The sequence below is a fragment of the Podarcis filfolensis genome (genome assembly GCF_964270895.1).
Source record: "Podarcis filfolensis genome assembly, chromosome: 9".
In the NCBI taxonomy this organism is placed as follows: Eukaryota; Metazoa; Chordata; class Lepidosauria; order Squamata; family Lacertidae; genus Podarcis; species Podarcis filfolensis.
In genome coordinates this window covers 47,172,180-47,196,933 of record NC_139610.1, presented here as the reverse complement: position 1 = coordinate 47,196,933, position 24,754 = coordinate 47,172,180, and the positions used below count along the sequence as shown (strand labels likewise).

Genomic DNA, 24,754 nt, shown 5'->3' with positions numbered 1-24,754 from the left:
CGTGTCCCATGTATTTTTATATTCTCTGATGGGACTGTATACAACATTTCACAAGCAGCAGGCAGGTCACACAACCAACATTTCCACTTCCCCATAAGCTCCCTATATGCACAAAAGCCTCTGCAGAGGGTTAAGGGCATCTACTTAACTGTGGGCTGATCTTATGGGGCTGGCAGAAGAATCTTGCACCATTCACACAAGATTCCCCGTTACTGCATTCATTCTTAATGTTTACTAATTATTGCATAACTTCACCGGAAACTTCACTTCTCTTACTGCATATCTCCTAGGCCAGGGATGGAGAACCTATGGCCTTTTAAAACATACTGGATTATCGTTCCCATTAGCCCCACTCATTATCAACAATTGGGGATGATAGGAACTCCAGTCTGAGGTTTCCCATCTTTGCCTTAGGTAATCTTAACAGCTTTGTGGGTTGCTTGGTCATAATTCTCCAAAAATAATAAAAATAAGCACACTGTGGCCTCTTAACTTTTGTACCACTAAATTTTGGACGCTAAATTGTTGTTGCATAACTCCAGAACCCACAACACTGCTGAAAGTCTCTTCTAAGAAATGCAACAAGAAATGCTGAATTAAGTGGGGAGTGCTTGAGTCAGGCCCTAGAGTAACGGTGCTGCTGCCTTTGAAAGCCAGTCTGAAATATTTTAGTCCTAAAATGAATTTAGTCCGAAAATGGTTGGAGAAACTGCGTTCGGAGGAGCCCATCATTGTGATTTGGGCAATGTCCCTCTCCCGGTGCTTGCTTTGCTGGTTTCTAGGCCCTTGCTAGCAGAGGTTCCTATTCCTTGCTCATAATGCTAGGCCCTTCCTAACCTCCATCTTCAGGAGGCCCAGAATCTTCTTGGAGAAGGGATGCCCAGGAAGAGAGGCTCTTGTGATTGGGCGCTGCTGGGTCATGTGGCTTGAGAATGCATGCTTCTGATCCGGTTGGGGGAGGGGGACTCCATTGGCTCTTCCTGAGCAGTGGCAGTTAGAAGTGTTGCCTGGTGCTGGGGCATGCCACTTGGGGCTTCCATTTCCACCCAAACCCCTGTGCCCACCCAGTCGACAACATGCTGGCCGCAGAGGGGCAGCAGTTTTTCGACCCTGTCTCTTTCGGGAAAGACCTCATGATAGGTGGGGTGGCGGCAGCTGTTTCCAAGACAGCAGTAGCGCCCATTGAGCGCGTGAAACTGCTGCTGCAGGTCCAGGCCTCGTCCAAGCAGATCCGGGCTGACCAGCAGTACAAAGGCATGGTGGACTGTTTTGTGCGCATCCCTCGGGAGCAAGGTACGTCTTCCCCAAAGAACAGGCCCTCCTCGAAGGGTTGGCGTGGTGTGAGAGCCACAAACGTTTGCCCCTTGTTTAAATCATGCCTCAACTGTGAACAAAATAAGTGGCAATTCTGTTGTGCCAAGCCCCCTCACCAGCTGCAATAAGAGGCTAATAATTCTGGCCTACCTTTTGAGGTGGTTGTAAAGATTGTGGGGAAATGTGCTGTTAAGTTCTCTGACTACCTAGCACAAAACAAATACTTATTACTAATACTCTGCATAGAGAGTGAGTGTGTGTGTTTTCTCCAAGGCAATATTCCAGCTTTTACATGTTTCCAATCTTTCCTTAATGGCTGTGTGCTTCCAATGAGGCCTAACTTCCATATTCCTATATTGTTTTCATTCCGACCAAACAGCTGCACACTCCAGAGTACATAGTGCATAATATCCCTTTTATGTCCTTTCTCCCCCATTGTACAACTCCCATCACCTTCCTGGCTGCTTCCACCACACCAGGTTTCCCTAATTCATACTGACCTATCTACACATGCAAAATTAATACAACATGCTCACATTTCAGCTAACAGGGAATATATTCACCCAGCAAGCAAGGATTTCATCTGTAATATATACTCCTACTTCTCTAAGCAACAGAAATACAAGACTCCCACTGCACCACACGTGCAGCCTGATCCTAGATACGTCTGCTTGGAGCTAAGCCCCACCAAGTTCAGTGGGACTTACTCCCAGGCCATTGCGTAGGATAGAAACTTAAATTGACTTCCTGGAATAATAGCTGAAGATCTCATAGATGGTTATCCTTCTCCAAATAATTATTATAAGATTGTACACTGACCTGTGCCATGTATTTTTGTGCAGCTACTTATTTATGGTGAATTCTAAGGGTGTTTTGTACAAAGGTTCATATTTTTAAATTATAATTGTCAGTGTAAGCAGCTCTGTATGTTTATGGATTCCTATTACAGTGCTGATTTGATTAGGAAAGTAGCAAATCTAAAACTACAAGTCCACTAAACAACTTGTTCCAAGTACCTCCATATACCTTTAATTCAATAGGCATGGAATCTATTTCCTTGCTGTGTGTATACAGTGTTAATGTGCACTAAATTTGTAGTTTAGCATGCCTTCAGTGTCTGTTTTACCAGCAAAATATTTAGCCTGGCTTATTTGGAGCCCACATCATGAAACAAAGATTCTGAGCATTTTAGCTGCAGTTCTAAACCACTTTTATTAAGAAATGTTTTACTGAACTCCGCAGGACATACCAGACCAACCTGTGTAGAACTAGACTGCTAGTGTTTGGGTAGTAAGGTGAAATAGGACAATACAAATGTGTTATCCCTAAATGTGAAGTGAGCTTTTGGACCTAGTAAAGGAATATGTATCTTGAAGATATTTCAAAACAATTGGCAGTTCTTATCATGGCTCGATGACTCTCAAACTGTGATATCTTTGTGCATTTAACTTGAAACATTTGGTTCCCGTTTTAGAGTTATTTTACATGATAGAAGATGTTCTTCTGAGAATGAATGCCTTCGTTGTCTTCGTTTAAACACTGCAGATTGAAGGTTGTCATATTAAATGTTGGGCGCAAGCTAAAATTTGTTCTATAAGTTGAATGAAATATGGATTAACAACTGCTCAGACTTTTATTTTCCATGTCATTCAGTTACATAACTTTAATAAAATATGAACACAAAAATGAACATAATTATCTACTATTCTTCATCAAATGTTGAAAGTATGCCCTTCATTTATGGTCTGCCAAGCTACTGAATAAAATGCCCTGCTTGCTCTTATTGGCAAAAACATTAGTTTAAACTTTTTTCATAACTATCTTTTGCACTCCTGTCTTGACAGCCACTGATCTTGGAAGCAATACTTTCCTTATCACTTTAAATTTAAATACTTGCGTCCTGCAGTGTAAGCCCTCTCCTTACAACTTGTACTGAACTGCAGTGGTCACAACAGTAAAGATCTTTCATCGTACTGAATGTTTGCAGAGCCTTGTTTTCCATCAGAATATATAGAGTGCCCGTTACTGATTGCCATTATTTACCTTGGTGCCTGCAGATGCAACACTTTTCCATCCTTTGACTACTTTTTGTCTTGAACAGATCTTACTTGCATGTTAAACTCATTTTCCACTGATCTAAACTCATCCTGTAAAATTGCCCTCTTTGACCTAACCAAGATTCTCAGATCTTTCCAATAATTCTTCCTCCCTCCTTCTCCTTTCCAGTTAACTGGTGCCCACAAGCTTTCGTATTGTTTGGCTTCATGCTCCTTTTCAGCTCTCTTTACATTCCTGCAGTGAGGCCTTGGCTTCTGGGGTCCTCAACATTTCCATTTGTCCCTTTGTTTGACTTTTCCTGTTCTCAAATGCTGCTCTTTTTATGTGGTATTTCCTCTTGAAATACATATGTAGTTTAATCCAGGTCTGCCTATCTCCCTTTCTTTTGCCTCTTCAGATCTTCCTCAAAGCCTAGTTTTGCCTTCACTTTCCCCAGCTCTCAGCAAAACTCTTCCTCCAAAATAATTCCTTTTGTTGATCTAGTTTTCACTTAGTAAGGCACTAATACACTGCATCACCTGAGTCTTAGCAAGATCACCTGAGCCTGAACAGCACAGTGGTCAGAATGTCTAAAATAATTATCGTTTGGCTAATTCTGGTTATTTAAAATTTATGCATGTATGCCTCCAATGTACTGCAAAACCAAGTCCACCACTCCTTATTAAAATGGGTTTAGCACCCCCTCTGGTGGTGAAAACATAACCTAAAAAACAGCTGTACAGTACTATCTTACTAAGACTAGGTTATATATTTGATGGCAATCAAACACACAGATTTAGCATGCTTTACCATCACAGTGTGCTTTCTATTTCCTGCTGTTTATTTGCTAACTCTGGCTCTTTAAAGGATTAATAGCATCCAGTTTACTGCTATCGATGATCTGAGCTTCCGTTTTTTCCAGGGTTTGCATCTCTCTCTGCTTTTTAAAAAATCAGTACTGAGACAGTTGTACATAATTATAGGGGAGCTAGATTTGAGGTGAAAGAATTGGATGATCAGTGAACATTGAACTCTTTATGGATTCACTTATTCCACAAGTACCATTTCAAGCATATGAATAGGTCCAAGTTCAGTAGACATAAACATGTAGTTATGCAACAGAAACAATTTAAGATCATGTCAACTGTACATTTTTTAATCTTCTGTAGGATTTGCCAGCTTCTGGCGTGGCAATCTTGCCAATGTTATCCGGTACTTCCCAACTCAAGCCCTAAACTTTGCTTTTAAGGACAAATACAAGCAGATTTTCATGGCTGGAGTGGATAAAGATAAACAGGTAAATGTGGTCTAACATTTTGTTTATTGCTGATGTGTCCAAAACCATTTTGCTTGGTCCAAACATGAAGAAATTGGGATATCCTTTTGAATTATTAATAGTATACAGTATATTTCAATAGGTGGTGTATAAAAGAGGCATTGGGATTTGTATTTAAGAAAAAATTCTAATGAATATGAGTAATTGCGTGAACAACATTAATCCCCATCATATGTGACAAGTGGAACTTGCAATAAAATGTTCAGGGTTACTGCCAACCCTTTTCCAGGATACTTCATTCCTTCTCTCCTCCCTACAAGTAGGCCAGTGCCCCAAAGTTACTGTGCATGCTCAGTCCTCATTGGGATATTTTAGGGCTACATCTTAGAGTTTTTACTGTGATTTTTGTTTTTGTACTTCTGCAAACCTTGGAGTTCACTGAAGCCTGCTGATACCTCCTCTTGTTTGTGAATGGTGCTATTTGAGCAATGCAAGTCTGTACTCTGAAGAATGAGCTTATTGGTGTAGGATGTTTCTACTTGAAGCTCAGTATCATGCTATTTACAAAGACATTCTTTATCTGAATTAGGCCTTTAAAAAAAAAAGTCCAGCTGGTACTTTAAGCCAAAATGAAAAAAGCAATTGCTGTTAGTAAGTAGAGCAAGCAATCCTCTCACTGATTCCTGGAGCTCTCCAAACCTGTTCGACTTGACCAGTCGCATGGTATGCAGAGGCGTAAAGCAGCAGTTTCGAAATGGTTTTCTGTTAATAGCACTGATGGTCTTGGGCCCGGTCTTATTCAACATCTTTATCAACGACTTGGATGATGGACTCAAGGGCATCCTGATCAAATTTGCAGATGACACCAAACTGGGAGGGGTGGCTAACACCCCAGAGGACAGGATCACACTTCAAAACGACCTTGACAGATTAGAGAACTGGGCCAAAACAAACAAGATGAATTTTAACAGGGAGAAATGTAAAGTATTGCACTTGGGCAAAAAAAATGAGAGGCACAAATACAAAATGGGTGACACCTGGCTTGAGAGCAGTACATGTGAAAAGGATCTAGGAGTCTTGGTTGACCACAAACTTGACATGAGCCAACAGTGTGACGCAGCAGCTAAAAAAGCCAATGCAATTCTGGGCTGCATCAATAGGAGTATAGCATCTAGATCAAGGGAAGTAATAGTGTCACTGTATTCTGCTCTGGTCAGACCTCACCTGGAGTACTGTGTCCAGTTCTGGGCACCACAGTTCAAGAAGGACACTGACAAACTGGAACGTGTCCAGAGGAGGGCAACCAAAATGGTCAAAGGCCTGGAAACGATGCCTTATGAGGAACGGCTAAGGGAGCTGGGCATGTTTAGCCTGGAGAAGAGGAGGTTAAGGGGTGATATGATAGCCATGTTCAAATACATAAAAGGATGTCACATAGAGGAGGGAGAAAGGTTGTTTTCTGCTGCTCCAGAGAAGCGCACACGGAGCAATGGAGCCAAACTACAAGAAAGAAGATTCCACCTAAACATTAGGAAGAACTTCCTGACAGTAAGAGCTGTTCGACAGTGGAATTTGCTGCCAAGGAGTGTGGTGGAGTCTCCTTCTTTGGAGGTCTTTAAGCAGAGGCTTGACAACCATATGTCAGGAGTGCTCTGATGGGGTTTCCTGCTTGGCAGGGGGTTGGACTCGATGGCCCTTGTGGTCTCTTCCAACTCTATGATTCTATGATTCTATGGTACTGACTGTTCCCCAGCTATGCTTTTTTGATCTGTAAAGGTAGATGCATGTATTTTCAAAGGACACCATCAGAGTGCAGAGCTGCCTCCTTCAAAAGGAATACTGAAAAGGCAGTCTTTAAGGGCAGGTTTACACATCACTGTTGTTCATCACTCTGTGACTGCAGCATAACATGAAAATTTGTGCATGTGAAAGTGCCATTGCAAATCAAGCTCTATAAGTATATTGTCAAAAAAAGAAAAATCAGTGGAGACAGTTCACACATTCAGCAACAGGACTAGTTCAGATATTTGTTTGGGGTGCTGTCCCCCCCCAAAAAAACCCCACTCATGCACAGTAATTTGAGAGGCCGTGATTTCAACATCAAAGTAAAGTGTGAGGTGACATTGTACTTTGCACAGAATTTTTAGGCACTGTTGCAGCTGTGGAAATTACCGCTGTCTGTTTCTGATTCATATCGTCCCCATGTGCATGGGAGTATTTCTTACGGAGCAAAATAAATGTGTGAATTGATCCCAAGTGATGGGGATTTTGTGAATCAGCTTAAAGAGGGGACCCAACCCTACTTGATCCGCTTCCCTGGCTACGCCTCCCCAGTCGCGATTGATACTTTAAACTGAGGTTTGGTAGGAACCTCAAGGTTTGCGACTTGGGGAGGCGGTCCAGGAGTGCTCTGCTGGGAGTCACGTAGGATCAGGGGTGCTACACACGGGCACGCAAAGGGCGCCCTTCATTTATGTGGAGAGCGGTCATTGTGAATCAGCCCTAACGTTCCACAGTTTGAGAAGGGGGATCGAACAACATACAATCACCTCGGCAACACAAAAAGGCTGTTATAGGCCATATAATATACTATATATGTATATATTGGGGACATCTTTTATTGCTATGTAATCTTTGTTTGATACTGTCATGGGATTTTTTAAGGGATTTTTTTCTAACAAGCTGGTTCGTTTTCTTTCCTCCCAGTGCCTTCTGCATTGCCAGAAACTTACTGTTTAAAGCACCTGGTACTATTTCATGCTTAATGGCCATTTACAAATTCTCTGCACTTGGATTTAATACCTTGCATTGCATGCTCATTTTCTGTCAGTATTCATATGTAAGCCATTTCAGTTTTAAAGCTCTTACTCTGAAAGAACATGAAATACATCTTGACATACTTTGTGATATAAATGCTCCAAAGGGTAAAAGTCTTTTTGATTTTTTTTATATTATCATACTGTTATATTTTCAAATAAATAGTTTCAACAATGTGTGTCTTGAATATTGAAGTTCCCATCTAGCTTAAGTTAGTTGTGTGTAATAACTCCCATTGAAACTGTAAGGTTGTAAATGCCAGTACCAAAAGATTCAGGGTCATATTTAACTAAGTTAAGGGTAGACCCGTTTAAATTAGGCCCATTAATTTTAATAGGTCTACTCTGACAAAACTCAGTTGACTACCGCTCAACCTTCCCTCAAAATGTAAAGAAACCAAAAAAATCTTCTACTTCAAAACACAGCCTTAACCTAGTTATTCAAAAATAACTTGTGGCACCATAAATACTAAATATTCTATTATGGCAGAAGCCTTTGTGGACCACAGTCTACTTCATCAGATGAATGAAGTGTTATCCTGAGTTACGTATGTGTGTATAACTAGATACACACACACATGGGGAAGGGGAGAAGGTAAACAATGTGGTCACAGGTAAATGAAATGCAGTAAGTACAGTGACAGTGATAATTGCATAATTTAATCTGGTCATTCATACAACAGTTGAGGGTAACACAGACATCCTGGCGTTGGTAAACCAATTATCATGAGTGTAATAATTTTAAAAAAACAACTTTGTCCTGCTTCAAACTACAGGTCTGAGACTACACTGAACCTCTTGATGAATTATAATTCACTGATTTCATCTTTCTGCCTCCCTTTGAAGTTCCTTTGTTACTCAATTTTCATGGCACAATTTGTGTTGGGATGGATTTTATGAAAGAGCCTCAGGTTGTCTAAAATTTGTTTTACACACAAGCCAAGTTTCGCCACCAAGTCTTGAGTTTGGTGCGCCCTTTACAACGCAAGTTGTGGATTTTCTCTTGGGAATTTGCAAGAGGAAACTCCATCTTGAATTCCCTCAACTAAAATGTTGCCGTCAAGTCTAAGTCTCTGTCGATTTGCTTATATTCAAGCACTGTTGATTTGCTTATATTCAAGCATCACCATTGGGAATGTAAAAAATACAGTAATTTCAGGCTTGTGTCATCGCACCATTGCTTCAGGTATTTGTAAAAAAATAAAAATAAAATGGAGGATTGTTACAAGCCCTGTTTTTGAACTCAGCAGTTTTTCCTTTTCAGTTTGGGAGGTGGTTTGTTTCAAATCTGGCTTCTGGTGGAGCAGCTGGAGCAACTTCATTGTGTGTGGTATATCCATTAGACTTTGCACGGACCCGGTTAGGTGCTGACATTGGAAAAGGTAAGAGCTTCATCTTCATATTTTAAGGGTTGTGTGCTGAGACTGGCAGTTTGTGTTCCTGCCTTCTTTGTGGTGGTGCCACAGTTTATGGAGCTCCCTTCCTAGAAATATGCATTTGTTCCCTCCATTACCATCATTTTGATGTAACCTGGGGGGGGGGATTTCAACCCAACTGTTTAGTATGTGATGGGTAGTAGGTTTTCAGCATCTGAAAATTGTTGTATTTATTTTGAAAAATGTTTTTCATGATATTTTACGTGTTGTATGGCTCCTTATATGGCTCCCTGGGCTCCTTTGGGAAGGACAGGATAAAAAAATGAATCAATAGTAATAGTTCCCCTGTTCATTGTGGGGAACGCAAAAGTGCTCCCCTAGTTTTGTTATTTCTTCTTTCATTTTAGGTATGGAAGAGCGACAGTTCAAAGGCCTTGCTGACTGTATTGGTAAAATTGCAAAAAAAGATGGCATTACCGGCCTATATCAAGGATTTGGTGTTTCAGTACAGGGGATCATTGTATATCGGGCATCCTATTTTGGATGTTATGACACCATAAAAGTAAGTTTTCTGCTCAAACTCACCCTTTCCCATTAAAAGAAAAGGATTATTTGCCACCTTTTTTTGGGGATGTATTTTACAGTATTTATCCTATCAGCTAAGATATTATTAATCCTATTGCAGAAACAGAGAGCTAAGACTTAAAGATAAAAAGGCATGCCCAATTTGGTTTGTATTCCTTTAGTTTGTTATTATTTTATAAATTTAACAAATCTACTACATGATCCGGAGGAGCTCTGTGGTTACCTAATGGTTGATGATAACACTTGTTTTAAAGCTAATTATTTCTACACATTTATTTGTCCCAGTTTGCTAATTGGTTCCTGAAGCCCAAAAGTCTGATGCAATATGATGCTCCTTTGCTCACAATGGCTGCCCTGTTGATTTAAAATGAGAAAGCAAGTTGACGGTTAAATTGGGCAGCCCTTACGATCAAGATCTCAGTGTATTTATTGGACATGGGGATGCTCATATGTATGGATAAAACATTTATACTATTTAGTTAATTAATGTGCCTCACAGATGAATCCTGTGCATTTTTATTTAGAAGTAAATCTCTTGTGATTTCCTGCTACAGAAACAGCTTTTAAGCTCTAAGGGATGCTAACCAGGCTCCGGGACAGTCTCGTTCAGACTGCAAGAGATCTTGCAGGAGCCTCCCAGAGCCCGCGTGAGACTTTCCCAAAGCCCAGTAAGCCTAAAAGCTCTCAGTCTTGTGTGTCTTTAATTTGTGTGATATCAGCTGGCCAGCTGCAAAGCATGTAAAGCTGCAATTGCACAAGTTAAATGTGCTTAAGTTGCAATCTTAATATATGTTATTTGCCCCCTCCCCCAAAAAAATCATTTGGCTTGTTTGCCATGTGTAAAGCGTAAAACAAAAGGAGAAAAGAATATGTTTTCAGTTACACTGACCATGTAAAATAATCCATTCATAATACAATGCACTTAGGAAATTCTGAAGCAATATAATGATTTGACAGCATCTGTTTTTCCATTTAGATTCTCAAGATACCCCAGTGAATTCTTATTTCTCTTTTCTCTTTCTAGGGAATGTTGCCAAATCCAAAAGAAACACCATTTGTCGTGTCTTTTGCAATAGCTCAAGCTGTGACTGTATTTTCTGGCATACTGTCATACCCCTTTGACACTGTCAGAAGACGCATGATGATGCAGGTAAACGACATATACTTGCTAGTGTCTAAGCATGGGAGGCCTATCTAGAAGGGCAACTGGGGTAGAGTCCTGGGGGGAATTCTAGGAGGGGAAATATTAAAAATTTCAAAGCTACACTCTTCTCCTGTCCCCCACTGACATCCTTCAATTTGCATTTGCAGAGGCTCCTGCAGCCATTTTTATCAATCAGCTAATTGCACAGCATAGCATATCACATGTAACAAGTGCTATCACCAGGTCCCTCTCAGGTGGGGGGGAGCATTTCCCTGGGTATGTGGACCCTACATTCGGACCCTACATTTTGACCACAGATTTGTGTGGTTGCCCAGCTGGCTAGTCAGAAACACATATTTGCCTGTTGATGTGCTTAGCAAACCAGGTGATTATGCTTTTTCATGATTTAATTTCAAAGCAGCAGTGTGTGTCTCTGTGTTAAGAGAAATACATTTATTTTTATTCTTCTCCTGTTGCTGGTAAGGGGGCAGTAACCATTCCTGTTGTCGCCCTGTGGTACAAAGAACGCAAGCTCTGTCATGTGCTTTCTTGAAGGTCTGTGTATTTCAGCAATGTGGGTCTGCCTGACAGATGTTTTATTTGCAAAAAGAGAAACAACTTAAGTAATTTTATGTAATCTCTTCCTTCTGGATTTTTTTTCAACATTAGAGACTTTTGAAAAGGAAGTACAGTATGCCAATTTGGAAGCAAGAGAATTTTTTTTTTATATCTTACAGATTTATATGGAATACTATTTGACTGTCTCAATATAAATATCTTAAAAAATAGATTAAGAAAATTAAATTCTCCAGTGTAAACATTTTGATCCAAACACATTTTTTAAAATATCTATCAAAAAAAACCATACTACCAACTTTGGGGAAATCTAAACACTTCTAGATTGGTACTTGTCGATGTAGGTGATGGGGGTGGGGAACCATGTGAAGTTCAGCGAAAAGGCAGTGAAGAACAATGTTCCAAAAATATGCTTCAGACATTATCCAAGAATCAGCATGCTTCAAAACACCCTGAGGAATGACATGACCTTGTTTAACTCTGAAGCTTAAAAGAAACATCACAAGAAGATCACAGACTTGCTAAATTTAGCTGCAGAGAACTACATCAGGGAAGCATTTACTCATTAAGGTTCTTATATTGAAACAGAGGTAAAATTAGTGAGAGGTGTTTCTAGACTTATAATTGCAAAAATGCCTAATACTATATATCAGACCCTAGACTGAAAATTATAAAAATACCAAATGCCAGATTAGACCCTTGCCACATAGTAAGCATGTACATTTTCCAATCATCTGACTTTGTTTAAAATTATTTTAACACAGAGTGGAGAGGCTGAACGTCAGTACAAAGGAACCATTGACTGCTTTTTCAAGATATACAACCAGGAAGGATTAAATGCCTTTTTTCGGGGAGCCTTTTCAAATGTACTTCGTGGGACAGGCGGTGCCTTGGTGTTGGTCCTATATGACAAAATTAAGGAGTTTCTTAATATTGATCCATCAATAGGCCGATCATCTGACTAAAGTCACTGATAATAGTCACCTGTCCCTACTGTTAAAAATGTCATTCATTATTATATGATGAGTACTGTAAGAACAATCAAAAGTTTTGCATCAGTCTGCTAATCATTTACACTAATGATTTGAAGGCAGCTAAAGCGTGATTTGTTTCCTTTCATAAAGAGTTGCATTTACTTGTTTTTGTGTGTGTGCATTCCTTTCAAATGCCTGGCTTTCATTTTTTCACTTGTATTTGTTGTGTCACTCATTTTCACTACCAAGTCAAAACCAAGGTTGCTGCTATTTTCATCTAACAATTGGGCAACTTATAGTGACAAAACCCTGTTGAGTTCATGAATGAGCTGAGGTTGGAACCTAGATTTCCAAGAGGCAAGGTCAGCACCAGTCGCTAGAGAGCATTGGGGAACATGCAGCCCTCCAGATGTCCAAATTTTCTTCAGCCTAAACCAGCATGTCCAATGATCAGAGATAATAGGAGTTGTAGTCCCACAACATTTGGAGGGCCACTATCCATGCACCAGATTTTAGATTTTTTTAATTAGTGCAATCAGAAATGAGGTGCTTTCCTGACAAGACACACATCCGTCTGTTTTTATGAGGCAGTTTAATATCCACAGCCATCAAGGTAGCAGAGCTCTTGCAAAAGTTGTCATTTTCAAATCTTTAACTCCACACTAATCCCTTCCAAGTTAATAGAATTGCTCTGGTGTAAATTACAGAAATGTGGAGGAAAGCAAATGGCTATGAATAGATGTAGCTTATGGTACTTACTAGGCAGCTTGCTTGCATACGTATTTATAGCACTTCTATCCGGCCTTTTGCCAAATAGCCTTAAGGCGGTTAACAATGTGAAGTAGTAAAATGCAATAAACATAACAACAAGAGATAGCTAACTAAAACAGCAGATAAAACAATAGAGAGGGTAATTAGAAACTCAGATAAAGACAACATAAACAGAAGTGAGAATAAACTATGAATCATTAAAGGCACAAAGAACATGACAAACTTCATCTGACACTTAAAAGATTACAAAGAAGGTGCCAGGAAGATATGCCTGAGAAGGGAGTTGCCCTTCTCTCCAGTAGCCACATGCCTACTGTGGTTGGGCCCCCAAAAGAAGGGCCTGAGAAAAAGATCTTTCTGGTTCATGTGGAAGAAGACCGTCCTTTAGATATCCCTGCCACGGAGTATAAAGAGCAAAAACAGCACTTTGAATCGAGCCCATAAACAAGCAAAATGGGAGCCAGTGAAAAATCTATTCATACTGAAGTGATGTATCCTTAGCAGCTAGCTTCAGTAAATAGTCTAGAGATGGTATTCTGCACCAGTTGAAGCTTCCATGGTGCTTTTCAGAGGCAGCTTTACAAGTGGTGTGTTACAGTATTGTAACCCGGGTGTTACCAGTCTGAGAAGGAAAGGCCAGAGAACATTAGAGAACATGCCTGGAAGAATTTGAGAAAGAGTTGAAAGCTACTATCATTTAGTCATGCCCAAGAAAACAACATTGATTTGCCCAGCTTGATATGTAACCCTGACCGACCGTGGGGATATACAAAACAACATTTGACCATTAAGTCAATGTGAAATCGAGGCTGGTTGGGTTCCCACCCCTTCACCAAATCAAATGTAAAAAAGCACTCAGGGTTGCCAGCTGAATGGCTGACTTCCACCACCTTGAAATAGAAAATTAAGGAAGGGGAAAAAAATCTTCTCATTCAACAGATGGTGGGAGTGTGTTAATTCTTATACTACTAGCCAACAAGCTTGCAGGAGAATTCTTTCCCCTGGTGTATTCCTTTCACGCTTGCAGAATAAACCTGCGGCGATAACAGATGCTCAGTTGGCAGCACCCTGAAAGCGTGTTTCAGAGAGGACAAAACTACAGTCATTTCAGTATGCCACGTTTCCATATGCCTACTTTCAGAGGAAGCCCAAAAGAGGTCTTGGAAGATGGGGTTTAGGTGATGGCACTCTCATTCCTCCTGGAAATAATTATTTCCTGTTCCATAGTTTAGAAAACCACAAGGTTCTTTGACATGAAAGGTGGTAGAACTGCAGAAGAATCTAGCAGAGCAGAGGTTCTCAAAGTTTCTACCCTCCAGGACACACTTGAGAGGGGTGGAAATTATTGGAACCCACTAAGTTGCAAAATGGCAAGGAAAGGGTGGATCCAAATAGTGTTGGGTAGAGGAGTTTGGCATAAGCAGCAGCTGTGGATATCAATTTCTGTTGATAATTAATCCCTCTTTGTAAATTGCTAATTTTGGCAAAGTTTCATAACTAATTTTTCCTCAGGCATTAGCCCTGATTGTAGTGTGACATGCTCATTTTAGGGACACCTTACTCATATGATGACTCTATCTGGACAGAGCTTTTTATTCTGTATCCCCTGTGGCTTTCAAAAGTATTTTTACACATCTATAATTTCTTTCCCCCTTTTCTTTTCACTCTCAATTTGTACCTTATTTCTCCATACCCAGATTGTCAATTCCTTTAATCTCTCTGTCCTTCCTCCTATAGCAGCTTTACACTATTAACAATTCTACACACACACTATTTCCTTTAGCACATCCTATGGCCCTTTCCCTTCAGAGGAAGCAAGCACCTCCCTTCACCCCTCCCAAATTCACCAACAACCTTTGCTCAGTATGTGGGGAGTTGCTGATGCTGGCTTCAGTTCAACCCAAAACTATGGCATGACCAGAGGGCTGGTTGAGTGTGTGAGGACGCTCTGGGTAGGCTATGGCATGAGGATCAGTTGTGGGCCCTGGTCCACCATTTAAGAATCTGGACACCTGGATTCCCTTTCCCTCCATCTCCTCTGAAAAAGCCCCCCCCCCCTTATGGACCTTGGAAAGTATTTCTTACATTTTTTAAAATCTCATGTAAACCATAACAGTTCAGTGGCAACCTTTATAGGACGTTGGAGGAGAGAAGGAACCACAAAATATGAAAGCAGCAGTAATACGTTGATGCAATAGCATGACCACCATTAAGGGCAAAAGGTCCAGAAATTCAACAGGATGGTTACCATGGCAACACACCAAAAGCCTACTTGTTTTCCTTGGGAATGAATTGCATATGAGCCTACAAGGTGTTATGTTCAGTGGTTTGTTTTTCATAAGCACTGCTACTCAGTTGTGGCTCTTAAGGGAGGCATAATGTTTGGAACTGAATATGCTGGTAAAATGATTTACAGACTGCTGCACAGGGATGAGGTTGCAAGGCACATTATATCTATAGTCTTCCCTAGTGAAGCCCTCAGAAAGGCAGCTTTTCTCACAGAATAGGCTGTATTTGTCAAGAGATAAGAACATTTGTTTTTCTGTGCAGTTCTAGGGCAGCCTTTAAAGGCGCTTTCTCGTTAACAGTGTAGATTTTCCTACTTTAGAAGAGGAGAACGCAATTTCATTTACTTGTGCATTTATAACATTATATTGGTAACTTTTTAAAAAGTGTATGTATAAGTGTAAATGTTGTTGGCATCCGTATGTCTCAAGAGACAATGAAGTGCACCTCCAGCCGTGAAATCAAACCTCTGTGTTAGCAGTACCAAAGTGACCTTGAGGTGCAAGCCTGGGCAGTGTGTATGGAGGCCCTGGGATGCCAAGACAATAAGACCCCCATCTTGGCCTCACTGATGTGGTTTAAAGGAAAGCAGAGCAATGCATTTGGCACCAGCTGGGCTGCAGGAGTTGCCAGAAGATGACATAGAAGGCGCTATCCAACAGTCTTAGGGACTTCACTCCAATTTAGTGTTTTCTTCTCCTGAGATATTCTGCAAGGCAGCAGAGGTTTAAGATCAGAATTTTCCTTCTCTTAGATGGGCTACCCTCCCAGGTTAATGAACCCCATCTGTCCCTCACTTATCTCTGCAGCACAGGCAGAAACTGTCTTTGTCATTGGGCCCACTATTGGTCTCCTCTGCTCAATCTGCTGGAGATTGCCGCATGCAGAGGGAAGTTCCTAATTTATCCAGGGTTTGAGACCCATCGGCTACCCTCCCTTGGTTTAGATTAGCCAGCCAATCTAAGCCATTCTCAGGGTGTCGCGACTGCCGCACACTGACGGCTTCTAGGAGCCACTGCTGAGAGCTGAATGCAGGGTGGAGACCAAAGGTGGACAAATTATCCCAGATGTATCTCCCACCAGAGGTACTACGCCTTCTTTAACACCCCATATACCCCATGTGTAAATACACAATTACAGTGGTGCCCCGGGTTACAGACGCTTCAAGTCACAGATGTTTCAGGTTACAGACTCTGCTAACCCAGGAATAGTACCTCGGGTTAAGAACTTTGCTTCAGGATGAGAACAGAAATTGCACTGCGGCAACAGGAGGCCCCATTAGCTAAAGTGGTACCTCAGGTTAAGAACAGTTTCAGGTTAAGAACGGACTTCCAGAACAAATTAAATTCTTAGCCTGAGGTACCACTGTAGTATATATGACCAAGTAATCTGTATTTCCAGGACTGTCGTGGGAAAATCGGGACACTTGAAGGGTATGTGACCAGCCTGCACAGTACATGGGCAGGAAGTGCCTGATGGAGCTGGGATGAAATTAACTCTGCTTCACAGCAATCCCACTGAGGAAGTTTGATGGAATGGCTGCTGGCCTATGTCTGTAGTGAAACAGTGGTATTTCACTATAGACTATAAAAAGAGGGGGTTGGATCAAGGAAACCAATAGGAAGAAAACTGATACTTGGCTAATTCTTCATGACTCCTCCCATTGAAATCAACTAGAAACTCTCAAGCAGGCAGGACCCACTTACCAGTATACTTCCAATTAGCACCGGAAAGGACATTTGCTAAAATAAGACTTGTGAATAAACATGACAGAAATACCTTTGTCATGGATAAGAGCATTAAGTGCTGCATTGAACCTCCATTTTCATTCAGTTTCCACCTGATTATGAAGAAGCAATGCCTCAACTGTTGTCTGTGAGCAACCTGGTGCAACAAATATTATCACCAAAAATGTATCTAGAAAATGACAAATACAAGTAAGATACCCAGCTACCTATGATGGTCCCTAAAGCAATGCTTTTGGGGAAACTATCAGCATCATGTAGCTGCCCCTCCCAACATGACATTTTGTGGTGAGCTTAGCCTCCTTATTCCCTTCCTGGCACTTCTCATACACATCTATAAATCTGTAAACACTGCATTTTAATTTTATTCAGTGCAGCAACACTTAGAGGCCACTTTAGTTCATTGACATATGTATCAGAAAAGGGAAAATAATGATTTAATGATGGAGATCTAGTGACTACTCCTTTAATCACCTCTTGATTTCAGGCCTGATCATTCAGTATTCAGTTTGCAATGCAGTGCAGTGCAGGTAACTGCTACAAGATAGTACTGGAAGTAAAACCTGTTCCTTTGATGCAGAGGGCATGTTTTACAGAAATCCCTCTGACACATGCCCTGACTAGTAATCTCTGCTTTGCTAGATCACCGGGTGTGGAAATTTCTTTTCTCTCTCTCTCTCTCTAGTTTACATTTTTAATTGTTTTCTTCACAATAGATTTCTATGACATACTTACTTGTGACATACTCTGGATGACACAAGAGCATTTGAGTAATGCAGATTGTTCTGAGACCACATTGAATTTCTGGGTCTGCAAGACGCTTCAAGTGCTCTAGAGTGTCACTACCCTAGGCACTCTTTGAGCGTAATAGTAAATTAAAATGGCAGCTCCACTTCCAGGTCCCTCTTTGAGTGTTGCTGCACCACCACTGCCAGGTGCACCACCTTTGCCCCCACGACAAAGGGCGCCTGGGGTGTGCTGACGTCACACACGTACGCCCCGTGGCATGGATGCTGCTGAGTAGAACTTGGGGGGCAGCCCCTTCACTGAAAATTTGTGGGTGCCTGGGCCCCAACAGCCCCACATAGATGGCGCCTATGACCATTCCCAAGTGAGCCCGAGATGGCCCACCAGTGTAAGAGAAGCATAGCTGTCAAGCGTCCCTTATTTGGCGGGACAGTCCCTTATCCCAGCACCATGTCCCGCTGCTGTCCCTCATTGATGATGTCCCTTAAATAAGCTACTGAAGGTAATGGGGCCCTTTCTATGTCCAGCTGTGCTTTGTCAACAACAACTTGTTGCTGTTTTTTTGTGTTGAATATATGCTATATGGTAATTTATAGGGCCTAATAGGTATCTAAAGCCATTTGCATGCAACAAAATATGTATTTTAACAAAGTAATTGTTGATCTCTTCTTTTGGCTGCTGGTCCCTTATTTTTGAAGCTGCTGGTCCCTTATTTTCAAATCTGTAAGTTGACAGCTATGAAGAGAAGGCCCAGCAAAGGGCATTTGCCCAGACCTCCAAAAAACACTTATTTTTAGTCAGAGTTGGCAGAGCTGGGCTAGATTGCCCAATAGTCTGACTCAATAGAATGCAGCTTCATTACATTCACATATTGTAATTGTCAGCACTGTGTGAAGGGCCTGGGGAAGGGCAGGTGATTTTTTTTATATAAAGTAAATTAAATACATAGTCCATCAGTTACAAATGAGAGTAGGGTTTGTGTGTGCATAGAGCAATTACCAGAAACATACTTTTTGTGATTCTGGCCTGAATAGCTGTAAAAGGGGCAAGAGCTTGTCTGGTCCCGCTGTCAGGAAGAGATCATGCTGTGATTAATCAAGGCATGTGTGGGGAACCTTTGGCCCTCCAGATGGTGTTGAACTACAACCCCCATATATCCCCAATGGCCAGGGATGATGGAAGTTGTGGCTCAGTAACATCTGGAGGGCCAAAGGTTCCCCATACCTGAATTAGGGAAACCATAATAAGCAAATACTTCTGCTGCTATGACAGCAGTGAACCTTGAACATTCCTTATTCTGCATTCCTTTGGCTGCTTACCTAACAGTGTGGAAGATTCTAAAGGGTGTGGAATCAATAGAACAAAACTGCCCTCAACCTCTAAGTGATGTGGGATTCAGGTCTCCTTGATCAGAAGAGTGCTATGCAAAGTCCTGAAGTAATAACATATAGACAAGGAAGGTGATGACTGAAATAAAACTACAGCTGAAATACCTTTCTGGTTTGCCCATTGTAAAGGTTATTTCCCCCCACCTGCAAAGGGAGTCTAATTCATGAGGCAGTGATACACTGTGTGTGTCAGAATGTTACCATGTTTCATGTCACAATGGTATGACATCTTCCCCAAAACACATCACAGAAGTTTTTGATAAGATCTGTAAGATTTCTGTGCGATCTTTGCTGCTCATGTATTGAGGATGGGGGTTGAGTGTCAACAAACAAGACATGAATTGATTGGATAATCTATTAATTTTTATTATTGTCCAATTAATTTTTACTATCAGCCAGGTGTTTTTTTATAACAAAACATTTGTATAGCCTCTTATCATTGGAATTTAGTTTTCATTAATATCTAGCAGTGCTGGTGCATGTAGTGAGTTCAGGTTACATGTAGAAATTAACTCATCACTGAGAATCAGGGCAATGTGCTTTTTCTGTAGTGCGAAGATGTTCGTTTTTATACCGTTCTTCTTAAAATACATTGTTGGCCCTTTTTTAAAAAAAGTGATTTTATTGTAAATATGTAGCAAAATACATAACAATAAAAAACAGTAATAAAAACGTATTTCCCCTTCCCCCTTTCTTGTATTACCTTTTTATTGAAATACAGATACTTCCTTCCATTGCCTTGCAAAATATTTATGCTGTTTAATAATGGGAAAACCCTTTCATGTCTTCAGATTTACAACATGAAGAATAATATATAACACCCACATGAAATAAGATCTGCTTAGCTATGTCAATCTGTGTAATTACAGAAAATGATAAGGTAATAAGCAATCATGGTTTAATCTGATAAATGACTCATTGAGCTTAAAAATCTTCAAGGACTTATATCACAGTTGTCCTGTTGAAATTTCCAGGACTACTCTAGGGTGGAGACTTACAGTCATAGGGTGTGACCACATTTCCATTTACTGTGGCTCCAGTGCACTCCCAACACTGGATTTTTAAGCCAGGTTCACATGATGTTGGACCCAATCCATCTGTATCCTGCAGCTTTTGGAGAAATGCTCCTCTTCCATACGCGTTTTCCTCAAACGAGCTTCAGTGTCTTTTGAAAATGGAAGCCACAATTGGTGTGAACAGCTCAGGATACGTGCACACAAATAATGGCACATGCACAAACGAAAGCTTCACTGACGGGTGTTCAGAGCAGGAAAAGCAATAATTGGGTGAAGACACACCCAGCCGGCTGTGGTGTGAACAGAAGAAGGAGGAAGTAAATTGGAAACGCAGCAGTGGGAAATAACTTCACAGTGTTTCAAGCAGAACTGCATATAAAAAAGAAGTCCAGGAAGCTGGACTGGATATAAGGGCAATGGTGGAGCACCATCCCACCCAACCTAACAAACCAACCTTCATTGTTATCCCCTGACAAGGGAGAGCAGGGGAGACCAGCTGCCCCCCCCCCCAGATCGACAAAAAATATTGAAAAGCATTGAAAGTACTCAATTAACTGAGGTTCTGCCCCCCCAAAGCCTGCCCCCCCATAATGTCCTTGGCGGTATATTTACCCATGATTTCTCAAAAAAAGCTCAACAACCTTGGGATCCTAGCTATGCCCATGTTCCCTGAAGTTAACTGTTTTTTACTAGAAACCTCATCCATGCCACTCCATAAATGTTTCTGGTCAAGAGTAAATTGTAGGCCAAAGGCTTCACACCATAATGTATACTTTGCAGAGCAACTGCCACCTCCACCCCGTCGCCCAACTAACAACCATGTTTCCCAAGATGCAAAACTTAATTATTACTACTGTGTAAGTAATATATATTTTGGACAATAGGAACACTTAACATCTGTTTGCTTATGCAATACGACTGAGTTGTAGTGTTTCTCTTAATTTTTTTCCCTTTTACTATTATTTGCTCATCAGGCGCCTGGGAGCCCCATTTTAATAATTAACCAATCTGGATTTTCAATTCGTTGCTTAATTTATTTCTGCATAACAATATCTAGGGCTGCTGGGCCGGCCTCTGTCATGTTAGGCCCCTCCCAGAAATACTTTTCCCAAAGTCACATGTTCCTGCCGCGCGACCAAACCACCTTAGCAGCAGCAGCAGTACTGACATCTGGCCGCAAGATGGCGACCGAGGCCATCGCCCCCCCCCCTCCCCGCGCGCGCTCTCTCTCTCTCCGCTGCTCACCTTGCCCCCTTTCCAGATCTTTCTCGAACTCGGGGAGGCTTTGCCGGAGAGGCTGTGCGGAAAGAGCCGAATGCCGCAGCCGGAGTTTCGCGGCGTCCCCGCTTGGCGGCCTCTGGCGCGCGTGGGCGCGCGTGCGCAGAGGCGAGGAAGTGCCGGTTGGTGGCTGTTGCTCCGCAGTGAGTGAGCGAGCGAGCGAGGAACCGCGTCGCAGCAACAGCCGCAGCCGACAGCAGCGCCCGCCCGACGAGGCACCGCCGCCACAGCAGCGGGCAAGCGGGGGGAGGAAGAAAGGGGACCACACCCGGCGCAGCCATGTCTGTGGTGGGCATCGACCTGGGCTTCCAGAACTGCTACATCGCGGTGGCGAGGAGCGGCGGCATCGAGACCATCGCCAACGAATACAGCGACCGCTGCACCCCGTGAGTAACCGGCCTTCTCGCCGCCGCCGCCGCCGGCCTCCCAACCGTCATTTGGTCTTAGGCCCCGAGAAGGAAAGCGGCCCCCCTCCAACTACCGCTCCCGGCACGCTCCCCCCCCCCGCCCCAAATAACTACCGGTTTCCTCACCTTACGCAGCAACTACCGGCCGTCTCCACACCGCATAATGAGCTTCGAATGAGAAACGGCCGGGCGCCGGTGTCTCTCCTCTCTCTCCTTCAGCCGCTGCCCGCGACGGCCGGGCGCCTCCATTTTCATTCATGTACCCCTTGCTCTCTTCGCCGCACCCCCGTCCTTTTAATTTCCCCCCTCCCAAGGATTGATTGCATTCTTCTCGCTTAAATGGGTGATGCTCCGCACCCCCGATTCTCCGCAAGAGAACGGTCTGGGGGTTGTTGTTTTTTTAACCTCCCTCGGAAATTAATCACTATGATGACAGGTCTGGATCTCCTTCAGCCTTTAAGGGCTTGGAACCCACTTTTAGCCTCAACCTATAATGGGGGCTGTGGACTCTTACTACTTACTGTTTTAGAAACCGTGCTTGGGCGGGTGGTCTTTTGCCTTCTCATCGTCCTTCTGAATATTACTTCTCTTTGAAAATAAGCCCCCTCTCCATTTTTTTAAATGGTAGAAGTATTGGTGTGCAACTGGAGTCTTAGATCACAACCCCGTGGTTGAAACCCTGTGTCTTGCAGGTTACAGCATCAAATAATCCCGAGGGAATTATTTCGTGCATTACTCAGTGTTCTGTTCTTTTCATGAGCTCTTCACTATACGACTTAATTAAGTTTGGACAGGGGGGAAAGAATAAAGCATTTTCCTACTTGGTAAATAACCCCAGATGGTTGGACAGTGTTCTCGAAGCTACCAACATGAGTTTGACCAAACTCCGGGAGGCAGTGGAAGACAGGAGTGTCTGGCATGCTTTGGTCCATGGGGTCACAAAGAGTCGGACACGACTAAACGACAACAAAAATAACCCCAAGGTTTCAATGTTGACACAATCTTTCCAGAAGCTTGAAAGGTGGCTATAATACTTTACATGAACAAAATAAAATACTCAGTTTAGGGGTGATTCTGATTGCAGCAATGTGCAACATTTACAGTCCACCCTCTGAATTCACCATATTGGAGTTGTGTGGATAAAAAGGAAAGGCAGGATAGAAGGGATAAAAGTTGACGCAGCTCTTCTCTTTTTACACCCCACACCCTTCTGTCTGACCTGTTACTACTTGTTCAGTTGCCTCACCTGGATGTAGGGCATGGAAGGTGATGTCAGTGAATAGTTGGTGTGCTGTACGTATAATAACAGAGTATGCAAGAGTAGGTGGAGATTCCTCATTCTCCCTTGTTTCCATGGGTTACAGCTAGAAGTGGTAAATGAGCAGTATCTCTGTGTAGTTATTCTAGCACAAACTAGGGATTCACATAACAAAAAGCAGGGGATCTGTAATTGCTGGCTTTCTGTCTCTTTGAAAAGCAAGCTTATTGCTAGGAAAGCTTATAACTATTCATTAATCACTTAAATATAGCATAAATGTAGTGAGGATGTGAAAACATGATTATAGGAAAGGTTAGAATGTTCATGCAAGAACTTTTTTGTTGGATCAGACCAAAAGTTCAGTATTTGAATGCTCACAGCCAGGTCACAAAGATATTTCTTTTCAGCATTTTGCTTCTTTGAGATACTGCTTCTGAAACAGATGGGATGGGATTGGAATAATGGGAAAGCAAAAGTAATAAGGGATGGACATGAGTAAAAGCAGTTATATTAGGGTCCTGTTTGCAAACAGTGCTAAATTATAGTTGAGCAATTACTGGGGAGAACCTTGGCTTGCAGGCCCTGGGTTTATGCACTCCAAACCCTTCTCTCTCCTCGTTCACAGCTGTTGTTGAAGCATACTAGGACCATAAAGCATTGTTTGCTCCTGAATTGTTTAAAAAAATCTAAAATTTAAATGATTCCGTTTGTTTTAAAATGCCCGTCAATTCCAGTCTCTTGGTGGTGTCTGTTCTGGAGAAGTAGGGAGCATGTGAGCCCAAAGTTTGCTCAGGCTAATAAGTATGTTACATGGCTACTAGAAAGGTTTCACAGAAAATTTACCATATTTTTTTAATGACAGTTACAAGAAATAATGTATGGGGACAAATGCTGAAGAGTCCCTCTCTTTTCTCCCTCTCCCCATCTAATACTTTTCTGTGAACTGCCTTGAGACCTCTGGGTATAGTGCGGTATATAAATTTAATAAATAATAATAATACTGAGGTAGCTTAGTTATCAGATGAAAAACATAAGAACCTGCTGGATCAGGTGTGTGGCAGGTCTAGTCCAGCATCCCATTCTTGCAGTGATTCCCAGCAACTGGTATTCAGGGGTATACTGCTTCTGGCAGTGAAAGTAGAGCAGCCATCATGGCTAGCAGCCATTGATAGCCATATCTTCCATGAATTTGTCTGATTTTCTTTTAAAGCCATCCAACTTGGTGGTCATCACTACTTCTTGGAGGAACATATTCCATACTTTAGTTATGAGTTCTGTGAATAATTTATTCTTTCCTTAGTCTGTCTTAAATCTGTCAACATTCACCTTCATTGGATTAACCATCACTTCTGATGTTAATGAAAGAGGGAGAAAAACCTTTCTTTCTCCACTTCCTCCACACCATGCATAATTTTATAAACTTCTATCATGCCTCCTCTTAGCTTTTCTCTAAACTTGTTGTTTAGTTGTGCCCGACTCTTCGTGACTCCGTGCACCTGAGCACGCCAGGCACTCCTGTCTTCCACTGCCTCCCGCAGTTTGGTTCTCTAACATAAAAAGCCCCAAATATTGTCATATTTCCTCACTGGAAAGTTGCTAAATTCCCTTGATCAATTTGGTTGCCCTTTTCTGACCCTTTTCTATTTCCACAGTAGCTTTGGTAGCTATCCTACCACCCTAAGGGTCAGTTGCTGCCAGTTCAGACCCCATGAATGCATATGTGAAATTCATTTATTTTTGCCCCATTGTGCATCACTTTA

General features: G+C 41.9%; 2 protein-coding genes and 1 long non-coding RNA gene across 3 annotated transcripts in view; 2 read left to right on the top strand and 1 right to left on the bottom strand.

Moving 5' to 3' along the window:
* The first annotated feature begins 949 nt into the window (after window positions 1-949).
* Window positions 950-12,259, top strand: SLC25A31 (solute carrier family 25 member 31). Its single transcript, XM_083571790.1, has 6 exons — window positions 950-1,293; window positions 4,521-4,648; window positions 8,708-8,825; window positions 9,227-9,381; window positions 10,429-10,554; window positions 11,889-12,259. The coding sequence occupies exons 1-6, from the start codon at window positions 1,077-1,079 to the stop codon at window positions 12,087-12,089; spliced, it is 945 nt and encodes a 314-aa protein (XP_083427916.1). The 5' UTR covers window positions 950-1,076; the 3' UTR covers window positions 12,090-12,259.
* Window positions 12,260-19,916: 7,657 nt separating this feature from the next.
* LOC310742515 lies at window positions 19,917-21,438 on the bottom strand. Its single transcript, XR_014538493.1, has 2 exons — window positions 21,297-21,438; window positions 19,917-20,341 (listed from the first exon to the last, which is right to left on the bottom strand). It is a non-coding gene; the product is annotated as an uncharacterized lncRNA (long non-coding RNA).
* Window positions 21,235-24,754, top strand: part of HSPA4L (heat shock protein family A (Hsp70) member 4 like) — a 27,150-nt gene continuing 23,630 nt past the window's right edge. Inside the window, exon 1 of the mRNA XM_083571226.1 lies at window positions 21,235-21,715. Within this exon, the coding sequence (XP_083427352.1) occupies window positions 21,609-21,715 (107 nt within the window). The 5' untranslated portion in view covers window positions 21,235-21,608. The remainder of the gene's footprint in view (window positions 21,716-24,754) is intronic.